The 24056-nt window shown below is 40.5% G+C and overlaps 1 protein-coding gene across 1 annotated transcript in view; it reads right to left on the bottom strand.

Annotated features, from left to right (window-relative positions):
* Positions 1–13969: 13969 nt before the first annotated feature.
* C7 (complement C7) overlaps positions 13970–24056 on the bottom strand; it is a 62446-nt gene continuing 52359 nt past the window's right edge. The window contains exons 16-18 of the mRNA XM_042261487.2: positions 21287–21380; positions 18056–18240; positions 13970–16251 (exon numbers count right to left, since the gene is read on the bottom strand). Of these exons, the coding sequence (XP_042117421.2) occupies positions 16070–16251; positions 18056–18240; positions 21287–21380 (461 nt within the window). The 3' untranslated portion in view covers positions 13970–16069. The remainder of the gene's footprint in view (positions 16252–18055; positions 18241–21286; positions 21381–24056) is intronic.

Here is a 24056-nt window from a genome sequence, read left to right as displayed (position 1 = left end):
CTCCTGTCTTTGTCCTATGAACTCACAAACTTACATCTTCCTGAAGGCAGACCTGGCACCTAAGCTGAGAATCTTACTCTCCAGAGCCTTTCAGGTGGCTTGCATTGGTAAGAGATAGAATTTCATGTCAGAGACAGTCTACTATAATTTGATTGGTGACAGGCACATGGCTTGCACAAGCTAGCCCTCTCTCTTGAGAAACTTACATCCAAGCAGATGCAGATACCAAAGAGGGGCATAGCCCGACCCAATCACACTCTTGGAAAGAAGAGAGCTACTGTTCTCTTCTATACACAGGCCTTCAATATTTCTGTCAGACATTGAATCACTACCACAATCTTCCCTTTCTCAAATATCATCACATGGTAAACTTTAACCTGTCTCTAGTCTCCTAGGTTGTAATTTATACATCAAAACTGTGCTAGGTATTATTCTGCAAAAGACCATTCTGACATTCTGCTAAAAGGCAGTTTCTATTTTTAAGCTACAGCGATAAAGTGTACATGATCCGTGCACATACATTGTGTATGCATATATGTAGTGATGTTTTTCATATACATCTGGATCACAATTGTTTAATCTTTTCCAAAATACACATTGAAAGTTATATGTGTGGGTATATATAATCTTTAATAATCATCTAACAACAAACATTGTGACATATTCTTGTATATTCATCTATTCCTCTGTATAGACTGTCCATGAAAATTCCTACTCGTTACATTCACTTATCCTCACCTTCAGTCTTCAAGGAAACATTTTTTTGTTTCTACAAAACCTAGAGACTTGAAGTAGTCTTTTGAGTTGAGGACTACGGACCTAACGTCCCTTCATTCATTTAAACATTCACTATGTGCCTACAAGCCTCCTGACATTGTTACAGCTACTTGGAGCATAAAAATGCGTGAAAACATAGAACAGTTGTCCTCATGAAGCCAATGTTCTATGGAATACTTGTGTATGTTCTAGAGAAGTGGTTCTCCCTTTCACAGGCTTTGCCTAAGACTAATGGAAAACAGACATTTGTATTACAATTCATAACAGTAGCAAAATTACAATTATGAAGTAGCAACAAAAATAATTTTATGGTTGAGGGTCACTACAATGTAAGGAACTGTATTTAAAGGGTTGCAGCACTAAGAAGGTTGAGAACCACTGTTCTAGAGGATAGATTTCCAATGGTCCTGGGTCCTGGCATTTAAGGCCCCATGTAGTTTCCTTTAACAATAAACAGGACTGACCTTTACAATAAACAGATTGTTTCAGAAATGATAGCATGTGACTTCCAAGACAGGGTCTTCTTTTTTAGTTAATAGTCACATTTATTTAGTCTTAGCTGCATACAAGGCACCATGCTTTGGGAGGGGGTGGTATTTCAAACAATGTATTTTAATCATATTCACACACACACACACACACACACACACACACACACACATACACACATTCATCCCATATCTCCCCCCACATCCCTGTGGCCCTCTCCTAACTTTATGTCCTTGTTTTTTTTAATATCATTGAGTCTCAATTGTGCTGCCCATACACTTCTGGGTATAGGACAATCCACTGGAGTGTGGTTAGCCTTCCAGTGGCCACACCCTTAAAGAAAACTGACTCTCTCCCTCTTTCAGAAGCCATCAGCTGTCCAGATATCCTCAGGAGTGGGATCTCATGAACCCCTTCTCCTTCCATATTAGAATAGTGACTGGCTTGATCTTGTGCAGGTCTTATGCAGGCAACTACAGCTACTGTGATTTTATGAGTGTGCTGGCCAAGATAGGTTCTTAAAAGATATGATGCTCTTCTATGTCACTCACTCCAGAGAAGCAGTGCAATCTAATGAGATTTCTAAGCCAGAGGCAAGCTAAGTTATTCCCAAATTCCTGAGCCACACAACTGAGTAAGATAATGAATCTTTGGCATTTTAAGCCACTAAGTTTTGAAAGTAATTTATTATGCACCAGTAGGTAATCATTGCCAAGAGGGTCCATGATCCCACTGAAATGATTTGCAGACTTCTATGTGTAATCAAATAGATATATTATCTGGGTAATGGCCTTCATTAAATTCTTAATGGAATAACAAACTATTCCCAACCATAACATATATGAAACAAAGCAAGAAAAAATAGTGGAATGTGGGTTTAATTGACCTCCTTTGGCAGGTTATTTTAAATCAAATAACTTCTCAAAATAGTACTATCCAATGAAACTTTCTTCACTGATTAAATAATTTCATCTTTCTACACTAACCGATGTAATAGCCACTAGCCATGTTTAGTGACTAAACACTTAAAAAGTGGTTTACATATCTGAGAAGGTGAAATTTCATTCAATCTCAGTCTCAATTAATTTTCAATGCATATCTGAGTATTGTTTGCCATTATAACACTGTGCTTGGTAACTTCAGAATATATAGGAAAAGCCTTACTAGAATTTTCTTTGAGCTGGGTATGGCAATAAGTGCCCTCAATGCCAGCACTCAACAGTCAGAGGCAAAGAATGAACTATTCAAGGTCTTCTACAGGTACCCATCATGTCCAAGGTCAACCTGGCCTATATAAGATTCTATCTTTAAATCAAAATAAAAATTAAAAAAAGTATACATTGGTTTGAGACACACTGGAACTATAGATAATCCTCAATGGCAATATTTGACATAAAGCTCTTTTTCCAATAATTCTTTTTATATCTATACAAAACCTGGATCAACTGACCCACAGAATAAACAAAATAAAGTAGGCTTTGTGGCAGAAAACTTAGATCTTTCGCTCCTAATAATCCCTTCCATTAATCTCTCCCACCCACTATAACTGCAACCAGACAGTTGCCACCAGCAGTGACTCCAGTCAGCCCTTTGTGCTTCTTCCCGAGAGTTTAAACACAAGCATGTTCGCACTGAGAGGAAGTGTTCTTGTGGATCTTGGGAAATTAGGAGCACGGAGGAAATATGCGTTGACTTCCTATTGGAGACGCTACGGATCCCTGTTAGGCACTCCCGTTGTTTGTCCCAGTGTTACTGGCGCGTACAACCACTTTTCAACTCATGTTTGCGATAAGGCAGATTCTGTAATGTGCACAGGCCACCCAAAAGGTCCAGCAACTGATGCAGAAGACTATAAATCTTATTCTTCTGCAATTCTGCTTGCTTCCCTTGGACCCAACAGTGAGAGCCAGTGTTCTGCTTGTAAATTGGGGATGTCTAGTTCTGCTGACCCTTAGATGAGGACAGTTTTACTGGAATAGAGAACAGAGATTACAGACGGGAAGAAACAAGTAGGCTTCCAGGGAAAGCCTGAAGACTCACTTAGCTGGAATTGTCTCTGTGTTGCCAGAGTTTCAAAAGATAAAATTCAGAATAAAGCATTTCGCCGCGTGGAGCCTGCAAGAAATTCTGAAATTAAGCAAATAGTTTCTAATAGTACTTTTTATTATTTGATCCTAAACCTGACAATTATCTTTTAAATCACCATTGTACAGAAATTAGAGGAAGCACAGTTAATCAGCTACATAGAAGCCTGGGAACTAGTCAGAAACCCCTGACCAAGAGCAACTTTCTGACCATCAAGTTTCCACATTTTACCTTCTTGTTTATTTCCTTTTTAACTCACTTTCTTGCTGTTGCCCCTTATACTTGAATACTAGAAAACATGATGAAATCAAGAGAAACACGAGGGTCAGTAGGATTCTTTACCAAAGTAAAACTCTGTATGTGTGTGTTTGCACCTCTGTGTGTGCGTACATGTGTGTGTATACACGATCTGTGTGCCTATATGCATATCAAGTTACCCTAAAAAGTTATGACCTAAAATAATAGTATTTGTGTTTGCCTCTACTTCTTAAACTTTATTTATGCAACAAACACCCTTACACGTATTCCCCTGGGATGAAGTGTCCTACATAACATTTATTAAATTATGTAGTTATCCTGAAGGCAAGATAAATTTGGAACACATGATTTTCCAACTGCACAGGACTCACTTCTTTTTCAATTTGAGAGCCATTGAAAGACACAAGATAAGAAAGCCTTCTTTCTGTGTTACCTACCACTTCCTCCAAATATTCTCATAGGCAAAGCCTGAGGATTAATCCGTTCCCTACATCCATTCTTGACTGCAAAGGGGTCAAAATGGGGCTCTACTTTAGAAATAGAGAGCTTGGGGAACTGTTTTGCCTACAGGACAGCTTAACCAGAATTTTTTCAGTCTGCAGAGAAGTAGGGAGAAGTTGACTGTTCCTTGCTTCCAACAGAATCATGAGATCATAATAATTTCATATTATCAGAGCCTGGAATTGGAATCATGAGAGTGTGCCACACCTATGGATGAACTATTTTGGCCTGTAGGAAGGGCCAGTCTATTATTTTTCAGTCTGCTACTTCTTAGCGTGAAATCACATCTGGACAGCAGAAAGGTTTTACTAAGAGGTAATGGTGATTCAGGAGAAATTCACACCAAAAACAAAAAGTGAGCTATTACTTCAGAAAAAAATGGCTATTACAAAAGAAATTTTTAAAATGGAGGATAACAATGCAAGTGTGAATATGGAGAAAATGCAGTCCTTGTGCACGTGAATAAAGATATAAATTATGGAAATATCATAGAGACACTTCAGAAGACTAAAAATATAAGTCTCATGCAAACTAGCTATCCAGCTACTGACTGTATATTCAAAATGAAATCAGCATGCTAACGGGACACGTGGACTCCTATGTCAGCACTATGCACAATAGCCAAGAAGTGGAAACAAACGTCCATCAGCAGATGAACACATAATGAAAATGGGGTGCATATACACAACAGAATATTCTTCCAACAATAGGAAAAGAATGAAATCCTGCCATGAATGACAACATAAAGGGAATGGACAGTCACCATGGTAAGTGAAATAGACCAGGCACAGAAAGACAAGTGCCACGTGGTCTCACCCATGTGTCGACCCTAAAACCCAATCTCATAGAAGCTGAGAAAGGAAAGGTCATTGCCAGTATCCACAAAGAGCAGAAAGTAGGTAATAATGATAGAAGAATGAGGGAAGACTGGCCAATGGGTAATAATGTACAGCCACGTAGGAGCAAGAAAAGCTGGCACAGTAGAGTATAACCGCATATAACAGTAATGCACTCTACATCCCCCAAAGCTAGGATTACTTTGAAAGTCTCACCAAAAATAAGCAATAAAAATGAATGAGATAAATATGTTTGGTCTCATTTAAAGATTATATAATGGGTACAATTTCAGAATTTGTGTATATATATATAATATATATGCATTACATGAATTGGTGTGTAAAATTTTAAAGTTTATACATATAAAAGAGAAAAATTAATGTTTATTTTATAAAAGCAGTAAAGTTGCCATTACATCTCTCAGAGAGCAACAATTCTCATTAACAGCATTTTTGAAGTACCAGGACCTGGAAGAAATGAACAACCATCTTCCTTCCCAAGACAATGGATTGCTCCAGAAACTGCAAAGCCATGTGATGGTGTTTGTTGATTGTCAGCTTCACCGGAATCTAGAATCGCCTATAAAATGGGCCTCAAGGCATGCCTGTGAAGGGTTGTGTAGATGCCTTAGTCTCCACATGCCTGTGAAGAATTTCACTGATTAGGTTAACTGAGATGGGGAGACACACCCATGTAGGCGGAACCATTTCCTGGGCTGAGTATAGGGCTGATTACAAAGAAGAAAGAAAGCTAAGTAGCATCCATCTATCACTCTCTTCTTCCTGACCATAGATGTCATGTGACCAACTGCTTCAAGTTCCTACCACTTAACTTCTCTGCTCTAAAAGAGTGTACCCTCAAACTGTAAGACAGACTAACCCTTGCTCTCTTAGTTGCTGTAGAGGTATTTTGTCACACCACCAATACAAGTAGTTAGAGTCCCTTCCCTGAAGCAGTGGTTATATAAGGCTACGCTGATTCCCCTCGGGACTCAAACCTGTACCCTATTTTGCTTCTAAAACTATAGCTAAATTTAAGCCCCAATATGCCATATTAAAGGTGAAGTACAAATTATGGTCATAAAGGAGGTATATTACCTCCAAAGGAGCAAGCTGAGCATTCCTATTTACAGAGATAGAAGTGTGAGAATAGATACTATGTGTGGAATTTGGGTACTGATGAATGAAACAAGGTTTGGACTGACCAACTTGTCGACAGGGATTTATTGAGCAGACATCAGATACTGTGGCTCAAAGAGTAAGAAAGAGTTCCACAATTCAGTTAGTTGACTAAACATGGATTAAAATGTGGAACACAATGAACAAATCTGAAACGCCTGACTTGCCTTGGTTTTACATAGACTTCAGAGTTTGGAAAAATTGGAATGTTAGAGTGAATTTGTCGTTAGAGATCTGTTCACCCAGACTGGGAGGTTCCAGCATCCTTGAAGAGAGCCATGATCACTATTCTTTGCAAAGAAGAACTACCACTGGGAAGAGAAGCCATTTAATTATGAGATCAGAATGTAATAAAAATTATCAGACACCAAGGTAGCAGATTCAGATAAGGGCAGCACTGAGGGTGTGTGTGATTATCATGCTGGCCAGCAGGGTCAAAGCAACATCTAGTCTCTAGTTGATCAGTGTCTCTAGAAATGAAATCAATTGGATGCTTATTTGGTACTTACTTGATTTGTATAAGCAGAAAAGTTCTGGGTCAAGTGACTAAAACTCTAACCTGGAAAATAAAGGGCAGAGTCCAGCTGCTTCTCCAATTCCCAGACTTAGCTTACAGTCCTAGAATCGCTAATGAAGGAGAGCTTAGCTCTCTAATGCACTACTGAAAGTTGAAATGGACTCTTTCCCGGCTGCCTGAGCCCTTTACCAGGGTAAAAGAAAGAAAATTTTACAGAAAGAAAACAAGAGGCCATTTCTAAGACTACTGCATGCACTAGGTACAGGGGACACAAAACATCACTTAGGCCCTTGAGGCCAGTTGTGAAGGTCAAGCAATCAATAGAATTTTGACACAAGTCCATGTATGGTGGTCCTTAATGTGCCTTGTATTTATCTTACTAGTCCAGAATGTGTAATACAGTAAGTACATTTCGTCACCAGCTGACAGAAGCTCCATATTGCTTCTATGAGTTGAAGAGTCAAGTCTATTATGGTGGGGACGTCCAAGCAGAAAGTAATAGAAGTGCTTCAGTCTAGTAAAATATTAATCCCCAAGCAGTCTTGCATTCCTGGAAGGATTGCTGAAGTTAGTGCCAGCATTAAGGACTTCAAAGATGCGGGTGTTCTGATTACCTCCACATCTCCATTTGACTCATCTATTTTGCCCATACCAAAGAGAAATAGATCTTAGAGAATGGCAGTAGAGGCTCAACAACTCAACCAAGTGATGAGTCCAACTGCAGCTAGCTGCTGTACCAGATGTGATTTCATTGTTTGGACAAATTAACGAACCCTCTGGCATCTACATGCAGCTGTTGATCTAACAAATGCTTTTCTCTCCAGACCTATTAGTAACGACCATCCAAAGCAATTTCCGTTCATGTAGACAGAGCGACAAAACGCTTTCATTATCCCACCTCAGAGGATATCAGTCATAAATCAGACAGCAAAGGTCTGTAAAAGATGTCGTAATATAGGACATTGTGATGGATGCTGATTATCCAGGGCGAAATGGATTGCTCTACAGCACCATGTGGTTTTTGAAGAACATGTCTGGTATATGAGAGCTCTTTTAGGATGTCTCGTGATATTAACACAGCCTGTGATTAAGGCCAATGAGAAGCTTTAACCTAATATGGAAATGGTTACTAAAGGCCAATTTTCTGCAATAAATGAAGGATTGTTCGTTTATATAAAGAACCACTACCCGTTTAGATGCTTGCTGATGACAAAGGATACAGACTGGGTAGTGGAAGAAGGCAGTAATAAATGTTACCGCTCATTGGTATAGCACCTTCCGTCCTGTTCAGTAGAACCTAATATCCAAGCTTAAGACCTCATGACTGAAATGAAACAGTATATTATGTTTATATAAAGTAATGAGAGTGGACCTTGTAATGGGATTAGTGCCTGTATAAAAAGAAGATATCGAGCTCTTTCTCCATGTAAGGATGCTGTAAGAAGGAAGCCATGTGCAAAGTAGGAAGTAGTCTTCAACTGACACCAGATCTTCTCAATCTTGATTTTTCTAGCCTCTTAACAGTGAGAAATGATTGTTGGTTGTTGAATCCACAGAATCTTAACTGTGGTCACAACTCCATTTGGACTTAGGTAAATAAATGCAGCAGTCATGAAAAATTTGACCACATTAAAATGCATAATGACCAAAAATCAATTCAAACAAATCAATATAATGAATCTAGGATGTTCCTGGAGGCTCTTAGGTCTGAACATCCAACATCCACACTGTGTAGTGAACGTAGCATGACAACCATGCTGTCAGAAACACCTCAGCTCAGACTCAAGACTCTTTACTTTGTGTTATTGATTGTATTGTTTTTATCATGCATACATAGTTTCTGCTCTTATAATAACATAATGGTTTAATTACATAAAACAACACTTGAATTATTTTCCTACTGTGATTAGGCAGCATGTATCAAATTAGTGCATCTTCAGATTGAACTGAGTTAGAACATTCAATTTTTCTAATTGCTGTTTGAGTTGTTGACTTGAATTTTATTTTTTGAAAATCACTAATAAGGTTTGATTCAAGATTAAGACAAAATTTCAAACAATTTTTGAAATAGTAAACATGTGTCTCCCTTTTTTTTACTACATATTTACATGAGGCAACATGCTCAGGTTGACCTTTATAAAATCAAAATATTAAGTAACTTTGAAAAGTGTTGAAGATGCCCTGTATCCTGCAGTATTAAATCAGCCAATATTCGTTCTCTATATAAAAAATAAAAATGCACATCCATCATGCTAGTATGAAAATTTATCTTTATCTTTTTCCAGGGAGTACATACACATACATGTACCGGTAGAGGTCAGAGATCAGAGATCAATCTTGAGTGTTGTTCCTCAAAACTGCTTTTTGGTGGTGGTGGCGGGGGTCAGTACAGGTTCTCTCACTGAGACCCAGAACTCATCAACCATGCTAGACTTGCTGACCAATGAACCTCAGGGATCTGCATGTCTTTGTTTTCCCAATATGTCTGCCTTCGCTTTTCCTCCACTGGGATTACAAGTGTACATCACCATGCCACACTTTTTACATGGATCCTGGAGATGGGGCTCTGGTCCCCACGCTTTCACAAGTACTTTACCTAGCTGTCTTCCCATCCTTCTACTTCCATCTTTAACAAATGGGAAAACTGTATATATGCCCAAAACTTATTCTAAAATAAATTTCTTTGTGATTTATCACCAGAAAATGTTTGATTGGTATGATTGCTTATTTTATGTAAAATACAATATATGGTTGGGTAAAAGGGATTTAGAAATTGAAAAATCTTTAAGCAGCCCTCATATAAGCCACTTAGTCCGTGATGTTTTGTTATCACAGCTAGCACTGACTGAATCTCCCTTTTCTCTGAAAATAAGGAAGAATATTCACTTCTGGGTTATCATTTCCTGTCTAGCAGAGGAATTTTCCACTTTAGATGCCTCTAGGATTTAAAGCATGATCATCATTTGTTGATAAATCATCATCCCAAGAAAAATTTCTTCTTCAGGACCTAGGTTTCTTTGTCAACATTGTCTAACTCTCAGAAACATCTCTGATTCCTCTTTAAACCTCCGTCAACTGCCACAATTTACAACAGAAATCTTCTTTATCCTTCAGCAACCACCATCTTAAGAGACATGAAAGGAAATCCCCAACCTATATTCCAAGGTAGAAAAGAAGAAGCACTCAGGAGATGAGGCAAAGCAGAAGGAATTGCCAGTTGGAGGCCAGCTTGGCTTACATCGCAAGTTGAGGATCAGCCTGAGCTACATAATGAGAATCTACCTCAAAAAACAAAAACAGAAAAACAGAAAGCAGGGCAGTGGTAGCACATACTGTAATCTCAGCACTCGGGAGGCAGAGGCAGATGGATCTCTGTGAGTTCAAGGCCAGCCTGGTCTACAAAGCAAGTTCTAGGACAGCCAGAGCTACACAGAGAAACCCTGTCTTGGAGAGAAAAAAAAAAGGAAAAGGAAAAGAAACAGGGAAAAAAAGAGGGAGAGGAAAATTAGGAGTATGAAATGCTTTTCATAGCAGAAAGGAAAAGGCACTCACTTCAACCTATGCTTCAGAATAAAAGCCCCACAACAAGAAGTCACCACTACTCATCTAGGGGGCAGCAATATCATGAAACAGAACAGGAAGCATGAGAGCTAATTTCAGATGAGACACACAAGGCCTTCTGCTAACTAGTTATTGAAACTGGGACCCTTTCGCCAAGTGGATATTTCACTGAACACATTCATTCAGTATGCTCAGCCCTGGAAATTCCTTAACCAGGCTAGAGAGGAGGGAGGCCTCCATCTCCTCAAAGGCGCATTTCTCTGTTGCTTTAATGGATCTGTAAACTACATCCATTAAGCTACTGAGGACTTTGGGAAGTTCTGGAAGGCTCGTTATCATCCTGTCCAAGCTGTTGAACTTCTACGGCCACAAAAGTCAGGTTAGTGAGTCTGAACATGCTTTTTTATCACTCCTGGCAGGAGTTGCTCTTATGTCGTCCATTTAAAGAAGACACAGAGCTCTCTTCGGTGGTCTCAGCCATGGCAGCCTAATAAATAATGTCTTCAGGTACTTTGGTTGTACTTGGTATAACAAAACAAGTCCTCAGCCTTCTGTATCAGTCACTTTCTCTTGAGACTTTCAGACCAAATTTTTCTGCCATGGCAAAATTCTGTTCCACTATGACAGAAATGTCCTTGCCTTCTCTCTCTCTCTCCCAAGCTCCCCTAACTGAGTTGTTACACTATGTATATTTTTCCAGGCAATTCTCCTCTTTCTTGATAATCATGACCTATCATGTGTCTACCGCCCTTCCCCTAGAATGATGTCACAAGTGTCCTGTCACCAAGAAACATGGCATTCACAGTGATGACAGAGTAAAGCGGAGGACTCTCCTCCACCTATGAATAGAATCTCCCGTTGTCTCCTGTCCATGCTTTCACTTCCAGTCCACCTACTCAGGAACAATGGCAGCCTCTCTATCCGGCATCCTCAACCCTAGGCTGAAGAAACATATTTCAGTGGAACTGATGTTTTGAGTATAAATCTGGAGCATTGCCTTCCGAGCCTGATGGGAATAAATAAAAAGACAAATTGTAGGTCTGTGGTTGTCACAGCAGGGACTCCTATCATGCCATCCATCAGCTTTCATGTTCCTAAATGTGCAAACTGCCTGAAAGACCGGGGTAATTGAAAGGCAGGCATAAACCTCTCTGGTTTCTCGGTATTAACTGAAATTGCCTCCTACTGAAGTTGCTTTCTGGCTTAGAATGCTGAGAGAAATACAGGTCATTCTGTTTCCAATGGGAGTATCAAATTCCCTTAACCAGCCCATCATGAGGAAAGTCTCTATGGACTGGGAGGAGACAGGGATAACCTAGTGGTACAGCTCTTCTAATCCTGTTCTTAAAATGTCTCTCTCTCTCTCTCTCTCTCTCTCTCACTCTCTCTCTCTCTCTCTCTCTCTCTCTCTCTCTCTCCCTCCCTCCCTCCCTCCCTCCCTCCCTCCCTCTCCCTCTCCCTCCCTCCCTCTCCCTCTCCCTCTCTCCCTCTCTCTCTCCTCTCCTCTCCTCTCCTCTCCCTTCTCTCTCCCTCCCTTCCTCTTCCCCTTTTCTTTCCCCTCCTCTCTCCCTTCCTTTCTCACCTTCTTCTCCCCTTTTTTCTTCTTGTCTATCTACTCCTATATCAAAAAGGAATGAATAGTGAACATGTCTGAAACACCCACTTCATCATTCATCCAGAGGTTTGTGTTTTATCTCACCTTCGAGTTTATCATGCCATCTGCTACCTATGACGCTGCCCTCACAAATAATATAGATGCCTAAGGTGGGTGTGATACTTTGGCTATTTCCACAAAGTAATGCTATTGGTAATGGGAGCCAGGTTGGAGGTCCAATGAAGATACATCTTCAAAGGGAAATAGGTTTTCTCTCTCCCTCTTAATCTTTTTTGCTTCTTGGCTCCTGGAGTGAGTGTTTTTGCTCTCCTGAATGCTCCTACAGTGATGTGACACCTTCACCTGAAGCTCAAATCTATGGAGTCCATCAATTTGGGACTGGAACCTCCACAACCATAATCAGTCTTTTTCTAATAAATTGGTTGTCTGAAGTATTTTCTTACAGTAATGTGAGTGGAAGAACATTGGGTTGAAGCAGAAAAAAAGTATAGAATGATAAGCAATAGGATACAAACATCGAAACCTGATGGGAAAGTAGTAATGGTTTATGTGCAGACACATCTAAAGCCATTTCAGGGAACACTGGGGAAAGCAGGTGCCCAGTAGCTACAACTCTGAGCATAGTCTACACAATTTGTTAAGTCCGCATCTGCTAGGCAGCTGAGATCAACCATCAGTTAGGTGGCTGTATGGAGAGCCCTTAATACGTTATCTGAGTAGTTGCTAGACAACCCAGAGTTGCAGGAGTCATTCATCAGACCATCTCATTTAGCACTCTATACCCCTACCATACCCCACATACCTATCCATGCTCAGATTCAAGGAAATGACAAGAATATTGGAGAGTTGGGGCGTGGAGAAGTTACATGTGGAGCACTTTAGATGGAGCTGTGAAAACCCAGGGCACTGATGAGCAGCACTTCTGCTGGTCAGTTAATAGGAACTGTAGGAGGTCACAGGAATGCTGCCCCCAAATCCAAGGCTGCCCGTCAATAACTTGCATAGTCTATGTAAATGGTGGGTGAAGATCTGTTTCCTATGTACCTTTCTTTTTTTATTTCATACTTTAATTTAATTTTACATATCAGCCACGGATTCCCCTGCCCTCCCTCCTCCTGCCCCCCCCCACACACACACACACATTCCCATCTCATCCAGGGCAAGGACTCCCCTGAGGATTCAGCTCAGCCTGGTAGATTCAGTCGAGGCAGGTCCAGTCCCCTCCTCCCTTCACCCAGGCTGAGCAAAGTGTCCCTGCATAGGCCCCAGGCTCCAAACAGCCAGCTCATGCACTAAGGACAGGTCCCACTGCCTGGGGGCCTCCCAAACAGTTCAAGCTAATCAACTGTCTCACTTATCCAGAGGGCCTGATCCAGTTGGGGGCTCCTCAGCTATTAGTTCATAGTTCATGTGTTTCAATTAGTTTGGTTATTTGTCCCTGTGCTTTTTCCAATCATGGTCTAACAATTCTCGCTCATATAATCTCACTTATAGGTGGATACTAGATGTAAAACAAAGATGACTAGACTGCTACTCACAACTCCAGGGAGGCTACCTAGTAAAGAGGACCCTAAGAAAGACACAGGGATCGCCCAATGACAGAGACATGGATGAGATCTACATGAGCAAAGTGGATGTGAGGGTGGGTAATGAAGGGCAAGGGTCGAGGGAAAGAGAGCTTAGGGGAACGGGAGATCCCAGCTTGATCAAGAACAGAACAGAGAGGGAGAACAAGGAAAAAGAGACCATGATAAGTGAAGACCCCATGGGAATAGGAAGAAGCAAAGTGCTAGAGAGGTCCAAAGAAATCCACAAAGATACCTCCACAATAGGCTACTGGCAATGGTCAAGAGAAAGCCCGAACTGACCTACTCTGGTGATCGGATGGACAAACACGGTAACTGTTGTGGTAGAACTCTCATCCAATGACTGATGGAAGCGGATGCAGAGATCCACGGCCAGGCCCCAGATGGAGCTCAGGATTCTATGTAGCTTTCTAAAAGTAGTGAGAGTAAAGGACCCATTTCCTCCTCCCCAGGTCCAAAGGACCGTAATGTCAACACTGCTTTCAGCCTTCTAGGCAACATCTTGCCCTCAATCAGGTAATCCTCCCTTGGTCGGAGACAGAGAAAATCAGACAGGAAAGACTCGTTCCTTTTTATTTTACTTTTATTTATTTATGACACAAACAGTTCCTTCTCGCTTTCCTCACAGACTTCTGCTTACAGAGCTTATTTTTAAATTTTCAAAACATCTTCAATGAGTCATTATCAAAAATAACTTTCTTCTTAAACACCTGTTACAACGATTCTTATTCTTCTTTGTAGGTAACTGTGAATGCCCCTGGCTGACTTGAGGAAAGGTCAATGGGCATAAAAATGTTCAAGGCGGTGGGGAGTGGGAAGGAGGGGGATACAAAATAGAGTGTCTCAAAATACCTATCAACAGCCACCTTCCCTCCTTCCATTCTTCACAGTGATCCATCAGTCCTCTGTGTCTCCTCCAGGAAAGCTGTTGAAACCTCTTTCCTGGATACCTTAGCTGTTAAATGTGCTCATCCAAAAGGTTTTGACCAGGACAGTTTGCAATTTCAGATATATTTGAATATTAGAATATTTGCATGTACTCGGTGAGATATTTAGGAGACTAGGATCCAAATCTAAAGACAGAATTCATTTATATTTTGCATAACCTGGAGGTCATTTTTAGACAACATGTTTAGCACTTTGATTGTGACCTGTCACTATGAGATCAGAGGTGGAATTTTCCACCTGTGGAAAATTTCCATTAGGGTCATCAGTAGGTTTCAAGTTTTAAAGCATTTGAGAATTTGGATTTTCCACATTGGAAGTGCTCATAAGTAGCTGAAATTTAATTCCAGACTAGACAAATGAATAAGGGAAAGACTGGAGAATGTTGAGATCAATTCTCCTAAATGATTCCTTATCTAGTTCTTCTTTGAACAGGGTCAACAGGCAACCCTGACATTTTCAAATCTATCCCAATACCCAGCATAGAAAATCAAATCCATGGCATCCTCTAACCAGTGTGATTAACATGTTTACATGTGATTGTTTTCAATAAATGAAACCCACCTCCCTGTATCTCCCATATATTAACATCTGCAGCAACCCTCAATGGAAATTCTAGTATAAAAAGTTAAATCTGAATCAGTCATATCAAACACTATACACTTCAAAGAATCTAAAGAACAGCATCTTGGATAAGTTTTCTAACTCTTAGCAACTTAAAGTTTGTTTGAAATATATCAGCCTCAAAAAAAATACATAGTGTTTGTGCATATTTTAAATTCTACTTAAGCCCACACACTTCACCTTCCACAGCTGCATTTTTTGTATATTTTTGATGAAAGATGAATAAGAAATAAAACAAATGCCAAAGCTGTGTACTTCTGGAAAAATCTAGGAGAGTAACCACATTAGGGGAGATTATTCTCAAATATGCATCACTCAATGGCTCTAGCATAAACTGATGCTTCCTTCAAAAACAGAGTGATTTCAGTGCTTGTATTTGACACATACTGAAGAAAACCTCCCAAGAGACTGAATCATATTTGTTCTCAGACAAGAAGGCAGACGTTGCCCTGTGACCATTGCATGATGAATTCTGCTCTGACATTTAAGTGGTTCAATCTTCTAACAAGAATAAGGATCCCACATGTGGGTTTGGCTTTGTGGGGCAAAGCACTCAGGATGGAAATAATTGCATCTGTCTGTTTTTTCCAATGTATGTGTGTGTATGTGTTTGATTTCACTGAGGAAAAGTCAACCTTGCTAATCAGGAAATTATGTTCTTTCTGTTTTCCTAATCAATCCACAGGAGGCACACTGGTCCACGGACTGGGTCAATCATACTTAACGGAATCACAGGGATGAATGGGGAACACAAGCGTCTCTAATCCCATCCTGTAATTTTACAGACAAAAAAAAAAATCAAAGCCCAACACGGTTTTCCAAAAACTCACAAATAGCTCATGCCATGGTTCATGAATGTTCTTCACACCGTCACTTGTAAAGGAAAAAAGTCTGGACTAAGGTTTGGGAAAACAAAGGGTTTGTTTGCACAAGCGGTTGGACACAGAAGTGAAATATATAGATTATATGCCAGAGGGGAAGGAGAAAAGGTGGTGCCTTCATGTTGGGAAAGTATCTAAGTACCAGTTACACATGTTTTAACATAGCATCCCTTGCTCACTAGATTCTGATGAAGAGGACCAGGGGCTCCTGGGTCCTACGGGGCTTCTTCAGCACAGGGCTTTATGGCTGTGATGGAGATGCTCTGTCCTCTGCATCTTAAGACACCTGCCTCACACTCAGACATCGTCTCCTCGTTGCCATTCACGCTCACACAGATGCTGTACTCTGCTTCCTGGCACTCTGATGCTTCTCTGCAGACACATTTGCTGTTCTGAGCTGGAAAGAACAAGTGGGAGAGACTTAATGGTGCATTGTGTAGGTGGGAGGCTCAAAGCACATCACCTACAAAATAATGGCATGGTGATTAGAGAGTTCCTGCCTTGAGTGATACAATAAACTATCTGCTGGAAGAACAGTAAGACCAGGAAACAGGGCTATTTTCTTTCACTCAGAACAAATGGGCTTTGAAACTGGTGCCAGGCTCTCTACTGGCTGGAAACATGTGAAGCAGGTCTATCCAAGTCAAGAGCTCTCCATCTCTTTCTTCATGCAGGCTGCCATCCTTGTGAGCCAGAAATCAAGGCTAATTCTTTGTTTCCCAGACCAAATCAGAAGGTTTCAGCAGAGAGTGGAGAATCGAAGCTCAGAGACACGGAAGGAAAAGTATAGAAAGTTCTTTGAAAGGGAAAGTGTAGCATTCAGAAGAGGCCACTTGTCCTATAAAAACTAGTCAGAAACAAGGAGAAAACATGAGAAGTAGCTTGGTGGGAAATCCATCACCCAGGTCCTCCAGGGGGAGAGTAAAGGGGGTCAAGCAGAGAACAGTAAAGCAGACGTGAGCCAGATGGGGCAAGTTACATATATCATCCTACTGCAGCTTATGAAGAACTGAGGGCAAGGTCCCCATGAGGTACACGGGACAGAGAATCAAGGAGCTTGCGGATGTAAATACCACATAGTTCAGTTTCCACATCTACAAGTACAGAAACTCTGGGCAGAAGCTTGGTTCCTGCAACCCAGCCATTTCCCCTTCACAATATTCCCCAAATCGTGAGTGGTGTTGAAGATCATTGCTAAGTTCTGTTCAGCTATATCCTAGCTGGTAATGAACCACGATCTGAGAATGCAGCTCCTTTGTCTAATCTCTTCAGGGCCTTCTAATTATTTTGAGAAACGTCAGTTTGGCACTCATACTTTTTAATGCCTCCCTAACACTTTTAAATTCCCTTATAACAAAGAGAGGGTGTCTTTAGTCTCAGACAAATACCTGGCTCAAATCTTCACCTTTACTTTGTTCCATTGTGTGTGTGTGTGTGTGTGTGTGTGTGTGTGTGTGTGTGTGTGTGTGTGTGTGTTCACACACAATGATGTACATATGGAAGTCAGAGAAAAACTTGTGGGAGGTCATTTCTCTCCGTTCAGCATGTGGATTCCAGGGATAGAACTTAGGATGTCAGGCTTGACCACAAGCACCTCTTCTCACTGAGCCATCTAATCAGCCCAGTGATACTTCTTTGTAAGGGCGTAATATAATGATTCGATTTTTAGAAGGTATTTTTATGTAAGTCCTCTTTTTCCTTTTTTTTTTTTAATTTTTATTTCATGTGCATGAGTGTTTTGCTCGTAAGTGTGCCTGCGTACCATGAAGGTAGAGTGAGAATGAGTGGGACTTGGAAGAACGCTTAGATGACCAGGAATGGATTTTTGTCCTCTTACCTACCTCATCCAAACCCCACTCCAGGGAGGGAACTTAAGAAGCAGTTTACTGCCCGGCGGTGGTGGCGCACGCCTTTAATCCCAGCACTCGGGAGGCAGAGCCAGGTGGATCTCTGTGAGTTCGAGGCCAGCCTGGACTACCAAGTGAGTTCCAGGAAAGGCGCAAAGCTACACAGAGAAACCCTGTCTCGAAAAACCAAAAAAAAAAAAAAAAAAAAAAAAAAAAAGAAGCAGTTTACTGTCGAACTAATCTAATCTATTTGGCATTTTGAGGTACATGCTGATAAACTAGAAACTACATGGCTTAAACTCTTGGCACCGTTGGCTTGGCATTCTCACAGTTAAAATATGGAAGGTTCCTTACCATCACATTTGCTCCAGGGTGGACACGCACCACAAGCTTTCTCAGCTGAGGCTGGTGGGGTACAGCTGTCCTTGCCAACCAGAGTGTAATTTCGTCCCTGACAGCGGAGAACATGCATCTTGCAGATGGTCAGAGACAGGATCCTTTTGCTTCTCTCATCTCGAGCACATACATCCAAGGAGGATCTGGAGAGAGCATTTTAACGACATTATTTGCAAGATGTGTTTTCTTCGGAGCCGAGGAAGAAGTAAGACCTTGTGCTCATGACTTGACAATGTAACCAACCCAACAACAACCACCAAAACTGTGGGGTTTTTTTAATATGCTCACAGTTTTTATATGCCCAAATGCCTGGTGCTGGCTTATCTTCATCTAGGACAGACCAGATGCAGCAAACTGAATGAGAAGGTGAGGTCTGCCAGCAACTGCAGATGGACTGATACCAAAGGAAACAGAAAATCAGCAAAGACCAAACACCCGCAAGAGATCATGGGAAATCACTAACCCTATAAGTAAACAAGGGAAGATGAAACTATTTCTCAATGCTGTTTTTAAGGTTTATTTTTATTATTTTAATTACATATATGTCTGCATGAATGTGGCTGTGCACACATGAGTGCAGATGCCTGCAGAAGTCAGAAGAGTGAGATCCCCAGGAGCTGGAGTTACAGACAGTTTTAAGTTGCCTGAGTTGGGATCTGGGAACCAGATTCAGGTCCTCTGGAAGAGCAGCAAGTGCTCTTAACCACTGAGCCATCCCTCCAGCTCCTGCAATGTGATTTTTTAAGTTATCTGTGTTGCCAGTGAGATAGATCATTGAATAAAGGCACTGTGAGTTTGCTCTCCAGAACCAACATATGGAAAAAAGAGAGCCAAATCCAGCAAGTTGTCCTCTGACTTACCCTCTTGAGCTGTGGCATGATACTCCCAACCCCAGCCAAAAAAAAGTGACTGTGCTTACAAAAGATTTAGAAATATTTCCATTAAACATCTTACTGGGGTGTTTTTTTCCCTACCCTAGCCCTCTCTGTCTTCATGTTTCTAAATGTCTTTTTCCCTCTTTCAGGGTAGGAAAAAACATTGATCATATGCTAAAATGATATGTGATGGTGTGAAAGAAAATGGCTCCAAAGGGAATTGTACTATTGGAGGGGATGTGGCCTTGTTGGAGTAGGTATGGCTTTGTTGGAGGAAGCATATCATCATGGAGGTGGGCTTTGAGGTCTCATATACGCTCAAGTCACACCCAGTGAGACAGACCATTTCCTGCAAGCAAGATGTAGGACTCTCAGCTCCTTCTCCAGCACCATGTCTGCCTGCATGCCACCATGTCTCACTGTGATGATAATGGACTAAACCTCTGAAAATGTAAGCCAGCCCAATTAAATGTTTTTCCTTTATTAGAGTTGCTGTGTTCATGGTATCTCTTCACAGTAACAGAAACCCTGACTAAGACATGATATAACATAGCTATTTAGAAACATTGTTTTAAAAAGGAATATTCCCTAAACTGGGCATTGTGGCATACATAATCTCAGAATTTTAGAGATGGAATGAGGAGGATGAGATGTTCAAGGCCAGTCTCAGGCACACAGTGAGTTCAAGGCTAGCCTGGACACACAAGACCTGTCTCAAACTCCTCCCCAACTCCCATACTCCTCCCACAAAAAATTCCATTTCTGAATACTGATGGATATGAAAAGTACTGTTGTAGATAAAAGTATTACACAACAAAGCATGGTTTTATATACTAATCAGAACAATTTTACATTCACCTATTTTACTCAGCTTTATTTTTTTTTCTCTTTGACCTAAAGCTAAACTCATCTGAAGTGGCTTATATAGGAAAAAAAACTTCTTTATTTTGCTCAAATCTTTTTCTCTGTTTATTTAAAATTTGAATATAACTACTTAGAGTAGTTTAAAGAGCAGAAATTTTATAACGTGATGCTGACATTGGCATCCAATACTGTGAAATTATACTAAGAGTCATGCCAGGACTACAAATAACAGAATGAGGATGAACTGGGGGAGGAGTTAGAAAGAGAAAATATTGATTCAAATAAATAATGACTATAAGACAGTAATAACAGAGTTAGGACACTAGAATAAGAATGTATCTGGACTGGCCACAATTTTAATTTGTACTCTTCAGTAATTTTCTGCATACTAAAAGTCATGATATGTTATCATTATCATCTACTATTAATTCAAGAAGTGGATATGGGTTGTGATGAGCATGGCAAGTACAAAGTATTCAGTAAATTGCCATGTTGATTCCTAATGATGAACCAACTGAAGTCCTTAATCTTAAAAATGAAAATAGTCTCGAGACTGAATGTCTTCTATGTCCTACCAGGCCTTTCTTCATTTCTGCTCACCTTCTTGGGAGTCTGGTATGGAAAGACCATATCAGAGCATCCTTATCCTCTGGCTGAGAGTGGGTTCTGTCATTGGAGAACACTGCTGGGGCAGTTTTAAGCATAGAAGGAAGAGTAGGGAAATGTTTATAACTCTGGGCTACACCTGTGGTGCCTCTCAGGTCCCTAAACGGAGTCTGTTCCTCCTTAGAAGCTGGTCCGTCATAGCCCTCTCTGTCTTCATGTTTCTAAATGTCCTTTTCCCTCTTTCAGGCCTGGTGTGGATACACACACACACACACAATAGTGTAGTTTGCTTTAGTCTGCCTGCATTTTTGTAGGCTTGCTGGTAAACCTCTCCTATTCCTCACCTAAAGGTACAACCTACATCTTGCTAGGATCCTGACACAGGCATCCAGGAGCCACTTCTCAACTCCCCTTAAAAGCAGTGGCCAGAAATTGGGTGGCATTCTTAGAATGCAGATCTAGAAAGGCAGCTTCTAGCATCAGAAAAGCAGCTGCTCTATTATCTAATGGTATTGCTTTTTTTAAAGTTTATGTCCCACGGGAATTTCAGCCTAATCCTAGAAAGCCCTAAATCCTCGGGTGACAGCTCTGTCATTTTGCTTCACATCATATAGAGAACAAGCAGTGTTCGAGCCATCCTTCGGTGTCTTGTCCCTCTAGATTAGAATCCTGCTGAACACCATGGCTGTCAGCCTATGACCAGTAACAGGCAGCAATGGAACAGATTACAATGCAAAGACCCTTAGCTATTCACAAGCTGTACCTTCATTCAATAAGCTATATGAAGCCACCCCATTTGCCCTGGGCAAAATCAAACAGGAGAGGGAGTAAAGACAGAGCTTACCCACACTCATAGGGCATTTTACAGACGCATCTAGAGTTCTGCAGTTTCTCCCAGGGCTGACATGCAGGAGCTGCAGGTGGCAGAGTGGCGGTGTCTAGAAGAAACATTTAAGAGAGAGGTGATCCTTAGAGCAATAAGCCTTTCTTTACAATAGAACTTGCTGAATCAAGATCCATAGGATTCCCAACTGTAAAGATTTTTCTATAGTTAAAAGAAAGGATATGGATTTGGGTGGGTGCAATGTTGGGGAGGGTCAGGGAGGAGTTGGGGGAAGGGGAATCATAAAAATAATATTGTATAAAAATGTGTTTCCAACTTCGAAAATTTTTTAAAAATCAGAACAGTGTGCTATCATCCCTAACCAAGAAGCTATCTCTCACTGACATCTGCTTGCAGAGGAAAAACTACTTTTCTCCAGTAGCATCTCACTGTATATTAACCACACTCAAGGGTGGGCTCCATGTCCAGCATTGGAAGACAAACACACAGTGAACTAAAAGGTGTTTTTGTAGACTTTTTGTCTCATACTGTTTGGTAGAGTGCTTTTTGCATTACTGGTCTTTTACTTTTATATTATGGTCTCCAGTTTTGTGGTTTTGTCGTGTGTGTGTGTGTGTGTGTGTGTGTGTGTGTGTGTGTGTGTGTGTTTCTTTTTTTTAATTCTGATTTCTTTGGGTTTGTTGTTGCTTACCTATTTGTTTTCTAAAGAAAAAGAAAATGGGCATGGAGTTATGCGTAAGGATCTGGGGAAGATGTAGGAGGAGTTGGGGGAGGAGAAACCATGATCAGGATATGTTATATGAAAAAATATTTTTCTGTTAAAATATTATGGGAAGTGAACAAGTTGTGTTTACATATTTAAGAGAGAGAGAACAATTAAAAAATAGAATGCCATGAATTTGCGAGAGCCAGAGGGTGCGCGGGAAAGGCTTGAATGAGGAAAGGGAAGCAGAGAAATGATGCAATTATAATTTCAAGAAGTAAGAAAAAATTAATGTGTACATTATAAAGCTCTAAAGCATTTATTTCACTCTATAAAACACTGTATAGTGATAACAGATGCCACATAGTAGGGTGTTTAACTGATCATGCTCTGTTCACACATTTTGATATTTGCTCCCAGCTAACAAGTACCTATGTAAGAGATGAAAAAACTCAGGATCAAAAACGTTTGGAAATGTATGCTATTTCAAATATTCAACAAATGTTCACATTTGTCTGAATCTATGGTTAGTAAAGCAGGTTCCTTTCACAAAGCTAAACCTTGTAAACTGTTGCTTTGGACTGTATTTCACCACAAGCCCACCACAGGTCACAAAGCCACAAAAGAACTTAGAGCGCTGGAGAGATAACTCTGAAGTTACAAGCACTGGCTGCTTTTCCAGAGAATACAGGTTTGACTCCCAGCACCTACATGGTAGCTCACAACTGTCTGAAGTTCCTGTTCCATTGGATCTGATGTCCTTTTCTGGCTTTTGTGGGTACCAGCCATGCTTGTGATACACATATATGCATGCAGACAAAACAACTATATACACAAAATAAATAAAACTATTTTTACAAGAAACTTATATTGGAGAATATCCTGGTACCCAAAGATAGCTATAGCCTCTTACATGCAAATGTCCAGGTGGTCTCCCCTCAACAGTGTGCTTATGTCTAGAGGTACTTACATTAAAACTCCACTCTTCTTTTGTCTAGAAACTCATTATTTTAAATAAACCATTGCTTGAATGTTGATAGGAAAGCACCTTGGTGTGGCTTATAGTACCATAAGTTGAATGCCTTTGCATTGGCTCTGGCAGATGGGAATGTGAAATCTAAAACACTCATTCTTTTTCCACTTTCTGCTAGCTTCATTTTAATGAAAATCATTTGCATCAAACTTTGGGGCATAAAATTCGATAGTCATGTAGTATATTATAAAGATGGTTTATTAGGAGAGCATGCTTTCTTCATTTTTAACTACATTTATTTATTTATTTATTTATTTATTTAGTGTATGCATGTATGTGGCACACACAGAGAGGTCAGAAGACAATTTCCACAGTGTTAGTCCTGGGAGATCAAACTTAGGTCATCAAGTTTGGTAACAAGTACCTTTATACACTGAGCCATCTTGCTGGCCTAAAGGCATCATTTTATAAGTAAAAATATCATAGAATACGTACATCCCTTACTGAAGAAAATAGAAGAAAGTTAGACAAGATAATACAATCCCTTGAGAAATTTACAAAATTGGAAAAATGGTAACAATATGAAGCATGTCTTCCATAGCTAGAAATCTCAATAACAATCACATTCTCTAAACACTTCAGCTTGATGCAGTGGCACTCCAAATGCAAAACAGAAGCTTGAATCAGATCCTAGAAATTAAAATGGCATAAGGGAGAAACATGGTATCTGAATTATAGATTAGTCAATAATGTCCTAGTAATTTTACTCTCTTGATTTGTTTTGCTTTGCTGTTTTCTTTGCTTTTGAGACATGGTCTTATAATATAGCTCAGGGTAGCTCCAAAGTTAAGATCCTCCTGTCCCAGATGTCAAATACTAGGATGGCTGTGCAGTAGTCTGAATAACACACCATGGGCCCATGTATTTGCATGCTTTGTCCCCAGCTGAAATGTTTGGAAGGATTAGGAAGGGTATCCTTGTTGGAAGAGTTGTGCTATCGCAGGTGGGCTTTGACATTTCAAAAGCCCAGACCAGACCCAGTCTCCTCTCTCTCTCTCTCTCTCTCTCTCTCTCTCTCTCTCTCTCTCTCTCTC

Source organism: Peromyscus maniculatus, chromosome 15 (genome assembly GCF_049852395.1).
Source record: "Peromyscus maniculatus bairdii isolate BWxNUB_F1_BW_parent chromosome 15, HU_Pman_BW_mat_3.1, whole genome shotgun sequence".
Classification (NCBI taxonomy): domain Eukaryota; kingdom Metazoa; phylum Chordata; class Mammalia; order Rodentia; family Cricetidae; genus Peromyscus; species Peromyscus maniculatus.
This window is presented reverse-complemented; position numbering and strand designations above follow the sequence as displayed.